This window comes from Strix aluco, chromosome Z (assembly GCF_031877795.1).
Source record: "Strix aluco isolate bStrAlu1 chromosome Z, bStrAlu1.hap1, whole genome shotgun sequence".
NCBI classification, from domain to species: Eukaryota; Metazoa; Chordata; class Aves; order Strigiformes; family Strigidae; genus Strix; species Strix aluco.
The window spans coordinates 13,675,236-13,694,365 of NC_133971.1; the positions used below are offsets into that span (position 1 = coordinate 13,675,236).

At 38.7% G+C, this 19,130-nt stretch overlaps 1 protein-coding gene across 2 annotated transcripts in view; it reads left to right on the plus strand.

The window, feature by feature from the left end:
• MAST4 (microtubule associated serine/threonine kinase family member 4) overlaps positions 1 to 19,130 on the plus strand; it is a 243,741-nt gene that overhangs the window by 58,816 nt on the left and 165,795 nt on the right. For both annotated transcript variants that reach the window (XM_074811703.1, XM_074811706.1), the window contains one exon: positions 16,175 to 16,206. In XM_074811703.1, the coding sequence (XP_074667804.1) occupies positions 16,175 to 16,206 (32 nt within the window). The remainder of the gene's footprint in view (positions 1 to 16,174; positions 16,207 to 19,130) is intronic.

Sequence of the window (19,130 nt, forward strand, 5' to 3'; positions counted from 1 at the left end):
TATCAGCGGCTCAGAATGACCATCTGCTTGGAAAAGACTCTTCAGCACACAGTAGGAACATAGCTCTGGATGAGTGTTTTGTTTATATTAAAATGTGTCTGTAGGGAAGAGAAAGGAGGCAAACAAGAAGCACTGCTTCATTACCAATACCGTGTGACAGAAGAGAACTGCAGGTTCATAGTTTCCAGGGCATGGACCAGGCTGGAGATTACCCACACGATCTCTTTCCTTACTGTCCATGCAAGAAAATGGTGAAAACCTGGAACAGTAGCCTTCTGAGTCCTGTTTTTTGAGAACTTTTCACTAAGTGGGTAGTATTTCCACATGACAGTCCAATAAAACTAATTCTGACAGGCACCTGCACCCATCTGTGCTGACAGCCAACCCTTTCCTTCTTCCTCTCCGGTTCACACTTCTCAGTGAATAGTTGCTGGTATGCTTTATGTCCTAGATATATATGCCTTTTTTCTTGCCCACCTCCTTTGTTCTTGGAACTAACTGCTACAGCTGAAGGGACTGTACTTTCCTGGTCTGATTGAGGGAACTTGAGATAGTAATTTATGCATGTTTCCCAGTCCTTCCTATGTGCCTTTCCCTTCTTTTGTGGCTGGATCAAACTCAGGGGCTTGGATTATGTGCTTTTGACTCATACTTCTCTAGGTCTCAAGTCTGGGAAATGTCATGTCCACCACACTCAGGCTGGCCCAGCTGATGAAAAGTAGAATCTGGAATAGGCCTTGGCAGCTGAACAGCTGCCCTTCAGCAGGAAGTTTTGGAGGAGGGATATTGGCTTGTGATTCTGGGACAGGGGGGGCATAGTTGGCTGCTTTGCCTGGGACAGGCCCTGGAAGTGGACATGAGAGCAGTGAGAGCGCTGTGTTCAACACCTTTGCTCAGGACGTTGGGGCTGTACTGAACATGTACTGAGACTACTCAAGACAAGGGATGAAGACAAACCTGTCCTGCAGCAGGTGCTACAGCTAGTTGTGTGCTGGTGGGAGAAGTAGCCCAAGGCTACCTGAGCAGATTTGTCTGGGGAGAAGTGTGGCACGTGGCACTGCATAACAAGCAAGGGTGATATACTTTGTTCTTCAGAGGCTCATCTGTGTTCCAGGGCCATACTTAAGGCAGTGTGAAATTCTCAGTATTTGTCATTCAGATCACTAAGAAAGCAGAGTAGGGAAGTGCTCTTAGCACAGAGCCTCTGAGAGACAAACTGTCTTTCCCTTGTACTCCTGCTTGCACTTCCTGAACTGCTGTTTTCTTAGCAGACTCATGCTCACCTGCAGACTGCTACATCAATAGAAGCGTCATCAGAGCCCTGTCATACTTCTTCCTTCCTGTTGTGTGGCATTAGGGTCCCCTACCAGTAGTTGCTGTGACAACCTGACCAGAACTCTGCTTGAAGGAATCCATTTGCAATGCAGCTGATGAAGAAAGTGCACAACTTTCTCTTACAAACTTGTGAATCCAGCTGGGAAGGTTGGACTCCAGGCATCTCAAAAGGCAAAAGCAGTGCAGCCTGTCTCTAAGCCCTCCCAAAGACTTAACCTGCATACTCTGTGTACCTCTGCAGACACACCTGCTGCAGTGCCCTCTTGTCAGCCCTCTCCAACACTTGGGCCTGCAGGGCATTGATCATCCATTCTTTGGGCTATGGGGATCAGCAAAGCTCTCCTGTTAGGACTAGGAGGATAGGGATGAGAGTCAGCTGTGCAGGTAACTCCAGAAGTAGGAAGCTGTAGAATGGCAACAGGACTGGCAGAGCTTCTCCAGCAGCCTTTTTTATCAGTCTCGTCGGTCTGAATTTATTGCCTCAGGAAGAGCTGCCAGTTGCTCATGGTGGTAGGGGTAGGTGCACAGAAGCCACCAGTTTCATGGTCTTGTTGCCATCCTAAAGCAAGAGCCACTTTGCCTGTTGCTTTTAGACTGAAGATGGCAAATGGCCATCAACAAAGCTGACATGCCTTTCTTTAAGCTTGTTGATTCAGCTCTTTCTAGTTTAAAAAAAACCACAACGCAACAAAACAAAAAACCCCGAACAATAAAAACCCTAAACCAAACAAACTTGTTACTTTGAAATGGTATGTTGTCTCTTGGCTCTGTGAAGACTGGTGGGGTCCCTTTTATTCCTTTTGCCTTCCTATGGAGCAGCTGTTTGCCCAGGTGGCAGGATGTTATGGAAGCCTAGGCCGCACAGCTTGCAGAGACTGTTGCCTGTATCAGTGACACTGTTTGGAGGTGGGGGAAGACCGTCAAAGACCAGTAAAGGAATACTGGTTTTGTGCCCAGGAAAGCATGCTGGTGGGCTTGTTGGGGTGTTTTGTTCTGCATGTCTGGTCCCTGGGTTTCCTGCATCTGGCTCCTAACCTCATGGGTATGGGAGAACAACAGTATTTGGGAGACTTGGAGACAAGGCAGCATATCTCTTGAAAGCAGCAGCAGTGATTCAGAGGACACTGAGGTACAACTTGCCCAGAAGATCCTCCACCTATGGTCAGCTTACTACAGGTGATTCACCTGCATCTTAGCATGCATTCTGCAGATTGTCCTGGACCTAAATTAAGTTCATTTGTGAGTTAGTGATTTGGGTGACTCAACACATCAAGGGATGTGCTGTGTTGACTTCTCATGTGGACACTAATGTTTCCTGGAGGAAGAGAATCTTGGCCTGTCCTGGCAGAAGATAGTAGAGTTGTAAAGATACAGTGCTGTGAACTTGGCCAACTATGAGCTTGTGTCCAACCTTATGATTAGTTGATTGATTTGATGCAAGCCAGAAAAAGCTGAGCTTCAAACAATGATGATGAGCCTCTTCTCTACAGATTTGTCTTTGGATCTCAATTTTAGGGCCTACAGTGGGTGGTGATTCTTGGTTCCTAGGTTAGCCCCATCTGTGAAACCTCCGATCTCCAGTATTTTTTGGGTCAAGCTTGGAAGTGGTTGAGACTGATACCTGTGTCTGACAGAGGAAGTGATAAAAATGTTTTTAGAGAGAGGACTCTTTTCTCTGGGTATTTGAGGAAGTACTTCCTTCGTCCATTCAGTACTGATTTGCTTTGTGACATGTTTTGGGCATGAAAGTGACCATTTGACAGCAGAATGAGTAGCAACAGGAAGTGGCAGGAGTATTTAGTATGCTTACCTAACTAGTGCTAAACAGCTGCTGAAGGTATGAATAAGACGTTTAAATATTTCTTGATGTCATCACAGAGTGTGCAGAAAGTAGGTAAAATCAAAGAGCGTAGTTAGTAAGTTGAGGGAGGTGATTATTCCCCTCTAACTGACACTTAAGCATCTGAAATAACTGTGTCCAGATTTGGGCCCCTGGTGCAAGAAAGATGCTGGAGTTCATGATGTGCAGGAAAGGGCTCAGGAGCTAGGTTTGTTTAGTGTTGTGACTGCTGAGATGGGGTTTAATAGCTGTCTTTCACAACCTAGTAGATAGATATAGAGAGTCACTAGTGGGAGGTTCACTGCAAAAAGATGAGAGGAAACACTCACAGATTGCCAGAAGGGAAAATCAGAATAGATGGAATAAATTTTTCTCAATTAAGGTGCTTCAGCATTGAAACAAGTTACCCAAAGACCTTCATCCTTGAAGGTATTCAGAACTTGACTGGCAAAGGCCTTGAGCAACCTGATCTCACTCTGAAGTTGGCCCTGCTTGGAGTGGAGAGTTGGACCACATGACCTCCAGAGGTCCTTTCCAGCCTGAGTTATTCTGTGATTGAAGAGTGTGGTACTTCCTGCATGCTAGCCTCTGCCTGGTCTGTGGTGATGCAAAGCTCTCAAGTGGCCTTTTCAGCACGGTATCTTCTAGGTGATAAGCAGTATAGATGATACAAAAGATGCTGAAACATCGTGGATTCGAACTAGTTCACTTTGACCCACAGATCAGGCTTTGTTCTCAGACATACATAAAAACAGTGTAGATGTAGTCTCTATGTATCTTTTGCTGTATATATTACAGTATTTGGTTATGCCTTGAAACAGAAGCTTAATTTAAACGGTTGCTGAGTAATTTGCTAGAGCTTCTTTGTGGGTTACAAACAACACAGGTAGACAGCATTAAAGAGAGTGCGGAAGGAGTAATGATCTGAAGGATGACAAAAAACACCCATTTAAGCTGGGAAAGGTAACAGATAAAAATTGATTTGATATGGGAGCATAGAGGTTGAGAAGGAGTTATAAGGAAAAGCATTCAGACTGTGTTCAAACTCTTGTTGTGTTTCAATACATAATAATAATAGGAAAGCTGTATTCCAAGTAGGCTGCCAGTGTAAACTGGAAACACCTGTAGGTAACAGTTATGAAGATTACTTCAAATTTTGTGAGCTTGGAAAAAACACTGATAGTAGAAGGAATCAAATTAAAAACTCCAAGCTGGTTGTGGAGAGAGAGGACATTTCAACTGAGGTAGAGTTTGTTTGGTTTTAAGTCATTCTGGTGTGAGCACCTTATCAATTAGTTAGAGAGCACGGTAATCTTTCCTCAACTCATACTGAATAATTTCTGCAGCATCTGTAAATAAAGATTTTAAAAAACAGACTTTCTGGCTTATGAAGTCACTTCTGGAGTTACAATAGTCACTACTGCACATACTCTACTTTCTAAGCTGATAAAAATTTTCTAGAACTGTTTACTTCTCTGCCTACCTCAGTGATTCATGACTTGTAACTGTAAAGAAATAGTTTACTGTTGAGATCTATGTCTCCATCTACTAAACCTAGACTGAAAGTATGAAATAGATGGGAAGTCTCAGTAAAAATAATTATTTACTTATGGCTATCAATAATAATAGATCAGATGCTATTGTATATCTTGCTAGGCTACATGTTAAGTTTGTTTTAAACTCACATGCATTCTTAGAATTTTATGGCTTTTGCTGTAAACTCAACACAAACTGGAGAGTCTGCTCCAAGAGTAGGGTATTACTGTAACATGTTCATCACAGAATCTGTTCATTTGAAAAAGAAATCATCCAATAGGCAGGGGAACACAGAGGAAGTACTATTTCCTAGTGCTCCTCTCTGGCAACAGCTGATTAAAGTTTGATTTGATGGCCAATTGATTGCTAGAAAGTTATGTTTACCAAAGGTTAAAGAGTCTGGTAGACATATAAATAGAAGCAGAAGGTAGTTTGAAGTCAGATATTACAAATTGATCCTCTCTTTGACTAGTTAAAGTTGTCTTCCTTATAAAATTAATCTCCTGAACAAGTCAGTCTGTCAGTAGTGTGATATTCATTGTACGAGATAGGCTTTATAACCTTCTACCTTTGGAAACAAATCCACAGTACTCCCTTTTCACCTTAGTAAAAATGCTTTTGTAGAAGGTAATACGAAGTTATAATTAGATGTTTGCAGCTGTTACTTCAAGTGTGTGGCCTCCATCCCAGTAGTACTTGCATGCCTCCCAGTTGATTAAAAATAGAGATAGCTGTGGTAGAAATAGTATTAGAAATTGTTTGCCTAGCATAAATGCTAGTATGTATGTGAAAGAATATTGCAGAAATTTAAAGTTAGTCTTAAAATATGGTTAAATTAGTGGGCAAACATCTTTATTTAGGTGTGGGATGCATAGTCTTGATACCAAGAAAGGGTTGGAATGGGGACCGAATTGTGGACTAGAATTTGAAATGTTTGCCAAGAACTGAGGTGGTGAGGGTAGGAAAACCACTGTTGGGAGATATTTCAACCATATTGAGGTAAGATTTGTGTCATCAAAAAGACAGGGTCTTTCTCCCCCAGAGAGCTTTTATTCTGCATGTACTTACCTTCACTAATGAGATTACTATGGAAAATATATTGGTGCTTTCCTTTTCTTGAATATCTTGGTGGTGTGACTGCAGGAAAGGTGAAAACTGCTGGACTTAGCCTGTGAGATGACTCATATATCAGTATAGAACTAGGAGGAATTTTTTATACTATTCCCTATTGCAGACTTTGTTTAGGATTGGGTTGCCTCCTACTGGCTTAAAAACAGCTAGAAAGTGTGGAGAAGAACCTATGGTTGGCTACTCTTTAACTTTTGTTTCATGTTGAATAGATGCATAGCTGAAGGTGTTTGTCCTAATCCTTTTTCTTTTTTTTTTCTTTTCTTTTTTTTTTTTTTTTTTGTGTGTGTGGAGGGTCTTTGACACTAGTCACACAAGAAATCTCTGCCTTTGGAAAGTTTTCGCATTAATTAGTAGATATTTCACGACAGAAACTTGCAGATAAACATACTAGATAGAGGTATAAATTTGAATAACCTTCACTTACCCTGTTAGAACTTACTAAGACAGTATAAGTAGGATTATCAGTCAAAGGTAAAAGGGAATTTAAAAAATGTAATGCTTGCACAAACAGTATGGTAGCTCATGTGATTTACTGTAGTTTGACTTAGAACAATCCATCTGGCATATTGGACAAGGAGAGGGGTGAAATTGGCTATAAAATGGTGATAAACTGAATATTATCTGTGTCCTAATCTCAATTTATCTAGAATGTGAGTAGTCTAAACAAAAACATACTTGACTCTATCCCTAGCAGATAGAGAGACCAAGTAATGATATAAATTGTGGAAAAGGGTTTATCACTGTAACATTTTTGCTTTTCTGTCCGTCCACTGTGATTTTCAGCTGAAAACTTTGCCTACACTGAATCAGTGATTTATTTCATGTCAGGAGTTCACAAATTCTTATATGCAGTGATCCAGGACTAGTAATTTGCATTGTTTTGTCAAGGATTTTTCCAGTGAAATTCAGTATTAAGAAGCTGGGGTTGTTCCTCAGCATGGTTTTTGCTAGACACCAGCTTCCTGCCTGCTTCAGAGTTTTTTAGATCAGCGATTGATGCAGGAGATGTATCTGTTGCTGCACACATTTTGAGGCTTTTGGATGAAAATAAAGCTAGCAGACTGCTAATGTTTGTGATATGATCCTTTTCTGATAAGGAAAGGAATACTTAAAAAGAACTTTCAAATCCCCAAAGAAAAATTAATGTTTCTCCTTCTTGTCTTCTCTGCAGTGGATACTCAAAATTGCAGCTAATTAGAGAAGCTGGATAACATCAGCAGGCAGAGCAGTGTGGTATCAATAAGGGTAATTCTGGGGGATTTTTGCCATATTGTTTGTGGAGAGGTTGAAATCAATTTTTCTTGCTTTGGCGTGTTGACTAGTAATTGAAGATTCATCCAACAGCTGGTGATGGGCATGTCCTCTTGGCTACCCTATAGGAGGAGGACTAGCAACAGTAGCCTTTTGCATTTCAGCAGCAAGTGTGGCAAAGAAGCAGGAGACAAGGTAGGAGACTTGTTGAGAAAGCCTATGAAGAGCAATGTTTAGGTTTATAATAATGGCAAAGACAAAAGATCATGAGAATGGGGCTCCCTAAGCTAGAATGGGCTCTGCTTTGGGAGTGGAAGACCCTAGTGAGGATTTTTCAGCGTTTTCAGGGCATTTAGAACTCTATAGGAAATAATTGAATTTAAGCTTGTTGAGAGAAATGTGTGACTACAGTTTTGAAGTGAAAAAATAAAGCTTTCATTTTGACTAAGCTGTTTTCACAAATGGGTTTAATATTTACCTTGCTGGTCTCCAGACAGTCTGCATTTTTCCAGTGTGACCCTTGCCCTAGAACTTGAACCTTTCTTTGGCATCAGTGGAGTATATTACCAGTAAGCTGTGAGGTCAGCTGAACCAATCAAATTTGAATTTATAAATACTGATTAAAATGTAAACATTAAGCAAAACCATGATTTTTGAGACTTATAATTGCATAAGGGGCAGAAGATCTGGAATCATTAACAGAGCAAATATAAATTAGCTTTTTTCTGCAAAAGAGATATTTCTGTTGTCTGCTGAATGCGAAAAAGTAGTATTTTGCCGCTAGTGTTCCTTGTGATGTTTTGGGAGGAAAAGTGAGTTATTTGTGCCCTTTATTCCTGGCCTGCCCAAAATCTTCTCTTTACCCCTGTGTATGTAGAGCAGCTGCAGAGCTCAGCTCTGTGGGTCCTATGGGCACAAGAGTGCCTTGGCAAGACTCTTGTGACTCAATTCCTCTGATTAACATGGCTTAAAAGTTAGTTCCAGTGTACTTTTCCCTTTCAGCATATATCGTCTCTTGCAGCTGATGATATGAATGTGTTAGGGTTGAGCATGGCCTGTGTTTTGCTAATGGTAATCAGTCCTGGAAAAAAGAATAAACATGTTTGGACTTCTTTTATCCCCTTCTAGCTTGTGCAAAATGACTAGCAAAAACTAAATGTAGTCAAGTCTCTCTCATGCTGAAGGCAGGCTTAATCATTTTATCTACTAGTTACTGATTTCAACAGAGTTTAGCAGCAGCTGCTGAACATACATACTCACTGTATGATACAAAACATGATTCACAGCTGGTGGGCATAATGGTCTCCAGCAACTGTATTGTCAAGAAGTGCCAAAGCTGACTGCTGCATGCTGTGGTGTTGCTTTTTTCTTTTTTAATGGGAGGCAAAATCCTGTGTAGGTATACCCATAGGAAAACCACTGCTTTCTGTTTGATGAAAGAACCTAGAGAATCAAACAGCACCTAGAGAAATACTTGACTTTAGTCAAAGTGGATTCAGGGTTTTCCGGTTCTGGTAAACTGTATCATTTTTCATATTTGTTCAGCTGAATGATTGTAGCAGCAGCTGGCATTTATGTTCTGTGTGATTATTTTATTTTTTTTTTTAAACTTTTCCCTTGATATATGATAACACTCTTCGATTCTGAAAATTGGGAGTATTTGTGTGAACTTGGCTGCTGGAATCTGTTTAGTGTTGGTGTTTCAAAACTTTGCAGTCCATGCGTTTTCTCCGTTAGTCATGTGGTGATGTGGTACTTTGCCAAGGAGTGAAATAGACTGTATGACAGCATGTCAGAATGGAGCATGGATTTTTCTAACACTGTTAGATGAAATGATTTTGTGTACTTTGAGGTGGAAAGTTCATTCAGAATTTTCATGCTTTTTCATTAAATAACATGGTTATTTATTGATTTTTTTAAAAGTTCAGCTATGAATGCAATGTGGTAGGCAACAAACAAAACCTAAAGTAATACTTTTCTGCTGTATTTTACTAGAAAGTATTTGAAAGGAGTGAAGATCACACCACTAGAAAATGAATACAAAGATTTATTGAGTTAATGTTGGCAACAGTCAAATTGCTGTCTTTCAAAAGGGCTTGTGCTTCTCATTAAAGGGAGTTTTCACCTTTTACTGATTACAGTAGCTACTCTTCAAATAAGCTACGCTTCATAATTGTAAGGAAGTGGAGTCGATGTGTTCCGCCACTGCTGCTTTTTGCTGAAACTTGAGCTATAGCAGAGATAATGTTCTTAAGCATAGTCTGACTAATTCTTAACTGCATTACTGTTTCTCATTTGACTGGTAGATTACTGATACAGTGTTTGGAGGTTTCTTTTGGTTGATTTGGTATGTCCCTGAAGCACTGAGCATTTATGGATTCAGTTGGTGTAAATCAGACATGCCAATAAGGAATATTTTTTTAATTGGCATTTCTCCCCTGATTTTCTGTGCTGATGAGTTTTACTCCCATAAAGAGTATGTTTGTAACACTTTGAATTTTTTTTTTTGTCTTTTTTTCTGGCCAAGACAATTTGATGATTATTTTTTCTCTTTCCAAGGTAAATAAAGAGATTATACTCCAGACTTCTTCCAGTGGCTGACTCCTGTAGTATCCTCTCTTTTCAGAGAACATCTTTGACAATGAGGCAGTCATTTAGATTCTTGCTACTGTTTCTGAAGAAACCCTTATGGTACTTTGTCTACTTTGGGGGAGGGGGGAGGAAGCTGGTTACAGCCTATGCATTCTGATGTAGTTGTTGTTCATTGATTTGTGTTCATTTATTTAAAAATTCAGTTGAGAGCGTCATTTGTATCTCTTAAACAATGTAATTATTTCTATGCAAGTTCTTCAGGTTGCTAAATGTTATTACTGATCTCATAATGGGAAAGACTTCAGACTATGGTGTAAAATGAAATAATTCTGAAATGTCTCGCCTTCTTGCATCAGTGTTTTGCATAAAAAACTTAGTTGAGTCTAGTCAATTACAAATCTTAATGTTATATCTGGTTCATCTGTAGGAAGATACAAATAGATTATTTAAATTGTTTCTATATTGTACATGATAAAGCAATTGATTTCTTTTTATTGTATGTTTTTCATATGCTGTTTGGCATTCTTCTTGATCCAGTTAATTTGCATTTAAATTGATAATGCCTAGCTTTAAGTAGCCACCTGGGTATTCCTTTTATATCATATTTCAGAACCTGTAGAGCTGATGCACAGATATAGTTCTGCTTTGAAAGATACAGTCAGCAGTGTCTGTAACAAAAGCAGGGAAGTTAACTGAGAAGATAAAAATGAATTGCATAGAACTCAGAATATTGAATTAGACAAAATGTGACCTTTTCTGGTTAAATCAAGTTTAAGTGCCTCTTTAGTTTTACAGTATGTCCCCTGTTGAAATATGCAATAGTCGTTGCTAATTTGTGACTTCACGTTCATTATTTACAAGGTTTTTTTAGTGTTTGGGGGGTTTGAGGGGGGTAAAATACTACACAGAATAACATCTGTATGTTGAAATGCACAGTTAAAAATATTTAAAAGAAGCCTTGTGCGTTCTGCAGGTGACATGGGGAACTGTGAGTCTTCCCTGAGTAGCAGTAACTACCTGCCAGAGCTTGCCAGTGTATAAGTGGCCATTTTAATTTATGAAAATGCTTGTGAAGAGATGACTTTTTATTTAATTGGTGAGGGTACATTTTAAGCAAAACCACTGGTAAACTGGTGGCTGCATCTGAATGACTAGAAAGAATATGAAAGCCTTCATCTGAAAGGCAGAACATCAGACTTTACTGTAAGGTATTAATAGTGCCTGGCTCCTTGGCAGCCAGCGTGGAAAGGAAAGGACAGTGATCTTGACTGGGATTTATGCTGTTAGTGAAGAAGGTATTGGTACAGTTTTCCTGAGCAAAGTGAGTATAGACTTGCATCTTGGACAAGCCAGTTCAGACTGTGATTTCTGAGGAAGAGGTGGTCCAAACACGAACTCACTTGGGTCATCTGGAAGGGAAAAAAATGTTATAGTTACACCTGTTTTGTAAGAAATCAGACACGAGTGAGAACACCTTGACTGACAAAGAAAGAGCTGACCGCCTTTCTGCACCTTTTTGAAAATCGGTTAATCCTGTCTTGAACTGGAAATTTTAAAGTCAATGGCCACTCCTAAAATTCAACCCTAGTGTTAATAGAAAACCATTTCAGAGGCAGAGGCTTACTGTTCTTGGAACCAGGAAGGAGTGTAAGTTGTCCTAAGAACAAAGGATACCTTTGACAGAGAAACAAAATTACAGCAGGAGAGACACATTTGGTGTGAAACACTAACTCTGGGGGCATTTGAGGTGGTTGATCTGTCTCCACACTGAGCCCCTTGGTAATAAATGTCCTCTGTGCACCTGAAGAACTGAATGTTGGCAAAGTTGGAAGCAATCAAATTAACAAGCATAACCTGCCACTACCTTGCTTAGAAGGTATTTGGAATGGATTAAGAAAATAGCTTGATATATTAAACTTATAAAGAGGTCAAGGTTAGCTTGTAAAAAGCTCTTGCACAGTGCAACCCCTTTCCCTGATAGATCAAAACAATTCTATACTGTGTTACTTGACTGCTTTTTTTCCTTATTCCCACATCCAAATGCAACATCTGCTGTCATCCCCCAAGCTTTTCTTCAGTAAAAACATAATAATTGCTTAAAAAAATCCTTCGAAGTAGTCACTCTTGCTGTCAGTGATTATAAGAAGGTGAATTGTGTGCCATTGCTGGTTTTTTTTCTTCATACTGTTGTTAATGCAGTGTTAATGTTGCAATGTTAACCTATTCTTAATGCACACATTACCAGAAAGCCCTCAGATGCTAACAGCCTATGAGGATGTTTAGAGCGATAATGTAAAAGAACCCTCATATTCATCTTATCACACTTAACACCTCCTCAGCTGAAGAATGCATTACTGAAATTTGCCTTGAAAAGGTTCATTTTTTCAGACTACTTCATGGACAACTGAAAACTCTGAAAGATAAGACTTTCTGAATATTTGAACATTGTGATTGTTGTTGGAAGATGAAGCAAATTTACTATGGTTCTAAAATCAACCTGTATTGACATTATCTGCATCTTTAGCAGCTTATGAATGTGTCAGCTTTTTATGGATTCTTTAAAATTGAACCCAGCAATAAGTTAATGGTATGTCTTCTCCTCCCATATAGGGGAGGAAATTCAGTATTCTAAATTTTCTGTAATTTGCTAGTAATATTTACAAAAAATGAGGTGAAGTTAGTGTTTTCTAAGTCACTTCTGTCGTTCAAACTTTTTTGTATATTTATGTTACTTAAACCATGTTTCTAGTTAGTGGGGTGAAGACTTTGACCCAGAATAAAGTTCAGTGTGCTTTATTCAGTCAGTGTGGGTTTTTTATAAGTGTATATCTGCACTCTGGTGCATTGACTGAACTCGTTCATACGAAGAATCACAATTACCGAAATAATCAAAAAGCATCTCTGCTTGTAAAACTATGTTATTGATAGTACGATGCACAGAGTATGGAGTTTGAACAGATTAATGATAGGTGCAATTAAATTCAGTACACATGGGTCTTACTGCAACATCACAGCAATTTGGCACAGCTTGCACAGATCTCTTAAACCTGAGGCAAGGTTTATTATGTTTTCAGACCACGGTTTTTTGAGACACAAAGGGCCTCAAGGGTAAGAGTCTCTGGTTCATTAAGTCTGCTTTGTGTTATTGTAGTGGAATGAAACAGCCTTAAAACCAGCCCAACTCGGACTGGCCAGAGGAGGATTCCACATAGGGCAAGGGCAAAAGAGCATAGTGTTGTCCTCTGGGGCAAGGCTGGTGCCTGAGAAACATTAAGAGTGGTAGTGAAGTCATCTTTTTTTAATTCCTCAGGGGCTTTCCTACTAAGTATGTGATCTGAAGGTCTTTACACCACAAAGTTTTTACCGTATGTGTTGGATGCTGTGCAGTGGAAGTAGGACAGCTGGTCTTTTGAGTCTGTTATTGAGACTTTCAGAAAGGAAACAGTGTATTGCCAGAAAACTGTGAAGTCATTACAGGGCATTTGCAGTGTAACTGAGATCTGAGCTGGAGCATTGCAAGCCTGAAGAACTGTGATTTTCAGTGACTGTGAGTGAAACAGCTGGGAGAAACGGAGTGAAAATGGAATCTTCAGCTATTGAATGGTGTGGATGGTTTTTATACACCTAGGAAATAAATGACTAATCTAAGCTATACGCTAGCCCCATGTAGACCGTATTTACACTTTTCCCACCTGCTTTGTGTAGACCCAGCTGCGGACCTGTGCTGTACTATTAGAAAACTAGCATAATGTTGGTGAGCCTTGTCTGGAGTAAGAAAGTCTGTACTGATACAGTTGATAATCTGATAATTTTTTCAGGCCATGCAAAAATTTTTGGGGCAAGTGAGACCTAAGTGACACTAAAAATCAGGTAGGAGCTGTAAAAATTTCAGCCTGATCTGAGACAGAAAAACAAGCTTCAGTTCACTATGTTTTTGGTTAGTTTTTTTTTCTTGGAGTTACTCAAGCTGGAGAAGCATGAGAGAAGTGACCTTGGATTTTAGAATCAGTGTTGTGATATATAATAAAAATTAGGATATAAATATTACCAAGAAAAGATATTTATTTTATTTCATTCCTTGTTTTGTTTATTTTATACTGTTTTAAGATCCAACCTTACAGATGCTTTATTTGCAATGCTTTGTAAATTTTCCTGTATGAATTATATACCCAATGTTTTGGTTCATTTTTTACTTTGTATGGGGAGATCTTAGCAGTTCTTCATATCTTCACCAGCAAGTTATTACAGTGAATCATCTCTTACAGAGTTTTATTCTGTAGTCAAAAGTATTTGGATGTAGTCAAAAGCTTTAGGATGGCATGCATGAGAATGGGCCAAGAGATTAATGTGACTTCAGGTGTCTACAGAAGGCAGTGTCTGTCATATGTGCTGTTATAATGATAAACTATAACCAAAATATTCTGCTAAAAAAGAAAAAAGGCCCAAATCATAAGAAACAAATTTAAAGTACATGTTTCAACTCTGTAGGGACATTTTGGCAGTTATACCACAAGCATTGTCTGTTACAGCATGACAGTGCCTAGAATTACAAGTGAAGTTTTACGTTAGAAATAGAACACAATGGCATTGTAAATATTAAAAAAGAAAAAACATACAAAGGGAAGTACGTGGGTTCTAAATTGCAGTTGCATTTTGTTCATGATGAATGTGGTATTTTAAATTTAGGGGAATTACTCAGCTTCATAATGCAATATTGTATGCAGGTGTAACTGTTCTTTTGTATATAAGCACATGTTATGCTAAAAGATTCTGTTTTAATTTGCAAATTCTGAACAGTTGCTGGAACTTCCTAGGAAGTACCAGAATTTGTTACCAAGGCCCTTAATTCGTCTGTCCTATGCCTTTGCGTTATGATCTCTAATTACATTGTTTCACACTATTTTTTCCTGCCTCATTCAATGAACAGGATGGGAGGTGCTCAGGAATTGAGCAGCTACTTGATATTTTAATCCTTATCATTCGGTTAGCAGCCCAGGCTTTATTTACTGCACACCATTTAAAGTCTCTAAAGAATACGTAATTATTCATTCCCTTATGGCCTTTTCTAAGGTGTCTGGCTGAACTATTTTTATCCATATAATTGTATTCTCATGTCCATTTTCTGGTCAATACCTGTAATTTAACTTTATGTGCTGTGTGAAATAAACACGTGTGCGCACGTACATAGCATGCATACGTATATATATATTTACTTTTGAAAGATAATTTTGCAATTAGTTCCTTTAACTTCCTAGAATGGAAGCAGTTAGATACTTTAAAACAGCCTTTTGTGAGGATATTGAAAGTAAACATAAAGTAATGCAATTGAGTGACCAGAGACATCAGTCTGTGTAAGTTGAGTCGTTCTCATATGCAACCTTGTCTTTCATGATGCTCTTCAACTTTAAAAGTGTCTATCTGTGTATCCTCTAGGTAAGAAAATTTGTCCCTTTGTTTAAATGCAGGTGGTACTCCCTGCTGGATGTGATTGCAAAGAAGACTTAACTAATGTAGCATTCAGAATATAAGTTCATGTGAGAAATGGAAAAAAGTGAGGGTAGTTGAACACTGAAACAAGTTCCCCAGAGAGGTTGTGGAGTCTCCGTCTTTGCAATGTTCAAAACCCAACTGAATGTGGTCTTGAGTTACCTCCTCTAATTGGCCCTGCCTTGAGCAGGTTGGACCAGATGATCTCCAGAGGTCCCTTCAAGCCTCAGCTATTCTGTGATTTATACAAAACTAAATAATCTACTTGTGGTTATATATATTATGTTTATTTCTGGTGGGCAATACTTAATGGATCTCGTGGCTTTCTTCTATACAAAAACGCTAGTAAAATGTTTCTACAATTTCTGTTTGGCTGTCAGGCTGTCTTGTCAGTCTCATAACCTGTAGTTTAATTCTTCTCAGCAAAAGTTGCAGAAATGTTTGTACAACAGTGATTACTTTGTTATGCTAGTACTTTGCAGAGATTGTAATGAATTATAAAGATTTATGATTGACCAGGCTGTTATGTACTTAATCTTTTTTGGGTTAAGGAACATAGTGTAGAAAGCTTGGTGGCAATGGTCACCTATTTAGGTCTTGATCCTGTTGTTAACTTTTGCAAATGATGGCTACTGGAAAGAACTTTGCAAGACTCAGTGGCAAACGTATACTAATTCTAGTACTGTTATCAGTGCACTCATGATAGCTCTGACTGTAAGGCTTTTCTATAACATTGTCTATTGTTTGAAATATTTTAATATTCCTGCTACAACAAGGCCTAGACTTTTCCATTGATGACGTTAATATTTCAGATAAGAATGGAAGGCAACAAGTAAAAGATGGTGCATGTAAAATCTGTACCATCTTTTATTGTAGTCCAAATACACCGCTTCTATCTATCTGCTGCTGGTGGGATGGAAGGATTACAGTACTTGCCTTAAAAAGGCCATTTCCAATGAAAATGTTTTATTCCTAATATAGTGTAACTTTTTTCTGTTGCAGAAGGAGTTGAGCCTTCCAAGAAGAGGAAGTTTGTAAGTATATGAAGTTTCTTCTCTTGTTCTCACAGTATAGTATGCAGTTTTGACAGTTTTTGGTAAGCTAGTCTTCTTTTCAGGGCAGTTAAGATGAAGGTGAAATGTGGCAGTTGATCTGCCTTAAAATACATACAAAGAAATTAAGATTGTAAATGAAAACCTATGGGTTGTGCAGTGACCTTTTATGCCCACACCCCTCTCTAGAGGAGCTATTGTGAGGGATTTCCAAAGTGACAAAAAGTTCTTAGTTTCAAGCTTCTGTTTTGTTCTGAAGATTTCTCTTGTTAAAAATCAAGGAAGAAATTTGTGTTCTTCATGAATGATTTAACTGAAACTTGACACGTAAGTACAAGTATTTCCTTATGGAATTCTGTGAACAGACCTGTGGATGAAAAGGTAGGAACAAAGAACAGATGAGTTCTACTAACTGTATAGGGTTGTTAAGCTACTGTGTTGATTAGTAGAAGTAAAGACTGTATATTCTTGTAAAAATTGTTACTGAGTTAGAATAATTTGAATTCAGATACTGTGGTTTAGTTGTGCTTTGCTAAGATTTCTGTGCCTTGGCTTTGTTTTTCTAGTGTTTTTGAGGTGTTTCGTCTTAAAGCTTGTGTTTTTAGTTGTATCTGGTTTATTTCTTGTTCTTTATTAGTAATTTATTGAGAAAGTATTGGGATAAGAACATAGCAAAATGTCTTAAGAAACAAACTTACTACTTCTTTCAAAAAATACCTTAGGATTACATTAAGCTTGTGTTAATATGACAACATGTTGTGACTAAAACCATAAGCCCTTACACAGAAGGCCAGTTACTTGGGTTTGTTTTCCTATACTTGTTTTCAACTTGATAGTGCTGTGTAGCTTTTGGTGATAGTAAGGTTAGTGAAACTGTAATTGCTGGGAAAGTGCAGTTAAGTACTCTCTTGTTCTGACTTAAACAGCATACCAGAATTCTGCACTTTGTAGGACATCTGTTGACTTGGAAAAGACTTTTTTGTTTTAGGTTCTGACACATTAAAAGTCTTATACTAAACAGTAAGCAAAGCCATTATTTAAGAAAAGTCAAGAAAATATAAAACAAATTCCACATCAAGTAATTGATAATTTGCAATGATAGAAAAACAGCTAAGGAAAATTATTTTTGGTGCCTTCTTTCGGTGCCCTTGGTTTTGTGGACAGAAGACTGCCTTTGCTGAAGTTAATGCCTAAATTACTGTTGACATCAGACAGAGCGGAAAGTGGCTCTTGAGGCTTTTTTTTCATCCGTAGCTATGACCTCGCTTACTCTTGCTGTGATGTTTGACATTGAACATTATGACATATTTTTCTCCAAGTTTGAAAAATGACTGCAAATCAATCACCTCAGTTGCATTCATGTATGTGTTTTTATAGCTGATCACTGAGATGTAAGTGCACATTCTGTAATGTTGCTGAAACTTTAATAGGAATAGCCCCTTGTCAGCATAATCATATCTACTTATTAAAGTGCTTAGGATTCTGTAGATGGTATTATTTAAAAATATCTTTAATACTGCTGTCTTAGTTAACAGAGCTCATAGTGCTGAGGTTAGCAAAGGCTGTAGCATCAGGGGTTGTGTGTGTGGGCCATGTTGGCCAGTCTATTTGCATGTTATATGTATGTTGACATGAAGACTGAATTTCAAAATGTGAGAGGTCCAATGGACCTAGAGGTCATGAATGGCTCCAGATAGGCATAGCACTTTGTCTTGTGGAGCTTCAGAGCCAATGGCATTGCAAGGATGCAGCTTTAAGCAGGACGGGAAGAACTGGTTCAGGGTTGATCAAGTAAAGAAGCTTGGAAAGTGAGATTTGGGTTGATGAATGACTGGTACTGAGCATCCCTCCGCCCGCCTCTTTGAAATGATCTCTTACTCTCTTATATGATACAATCAGAGGAGGAAAGGAAAGAGAGATTCATGAGGAAAGGTGTCTTGCTTATGGTTCACCGTGTGTATGTTTCAAACTGCTAGTGTGCAAAATATTTAAGCTTCTTTTATATCTCTTGCATTATTTTTTATACTTACTTTAGACTGGCTACTGGCTGGACCATATATATGCAGATAATTTTAAAATACATGTTCTATGACAACATAAAGGAGACTGCTGATTCTAAGTCTCAGTGGGATGGGTTATGGTATATAAAAGATGGTTATATGGAAAGGTGGGTATTTGATGGGAAGCTTACTGAGTAACAAACTGTTTGAAAAGAAGTGGTATTTGACTGATAGAGAGTACCAGCTTTTCCCCACCTGTTCTGCTGAACCAGCCAGAGTTCTTGGAGTTACTTAGCTATGTGCTCAACTTGATGACAGAAGTGGTACCTTTATTAAGTTGATCAGATGCGCCATGAAAGAGGGCAATGCTGACTTACTGCCAGCAAAACCATAAACAGAGGAGTCTACCCATGTAGTAGCTGTTATTCTGAGTTCATTATCTGTTGGCATCCATTCCAACGCATGGTGTTACCTGCTGCAAGTTGGCAATGCTTTTTTACTTGTTGAACCTCATCTGCCATTTGTCTGCCAGGGGTACCCTGATTATACCATTGGGCACATGTATTCTTGCCATGTGTGGAGTTATTCCACCTAATAGCTGACCTTTTGATCTAGCTCTGTAGCTGTCAACCTACAAGCGCAACTACTTTCAGTTAAAAAACATGCTCTCTGTTTTCACTGACCTTTCTATGTTACCATTGCTCAGTCCAAATGCAGAGACTTCTCTGGAAACTAACAGCTTCCCTGCTTTTTGTTACACAAGATTCAGCTGATGTTAGGGCAGGGTAGTATGAAAGTGTTTCCTGGTTTTGAAATAGAAGACTAAAGGTTAAGGGCATGGTGGTGGCAGAAGTCAAGAAAGAATCTAGAGGGGTTGGAAAAGGAAGCGTGAGGAACGTAATGTAC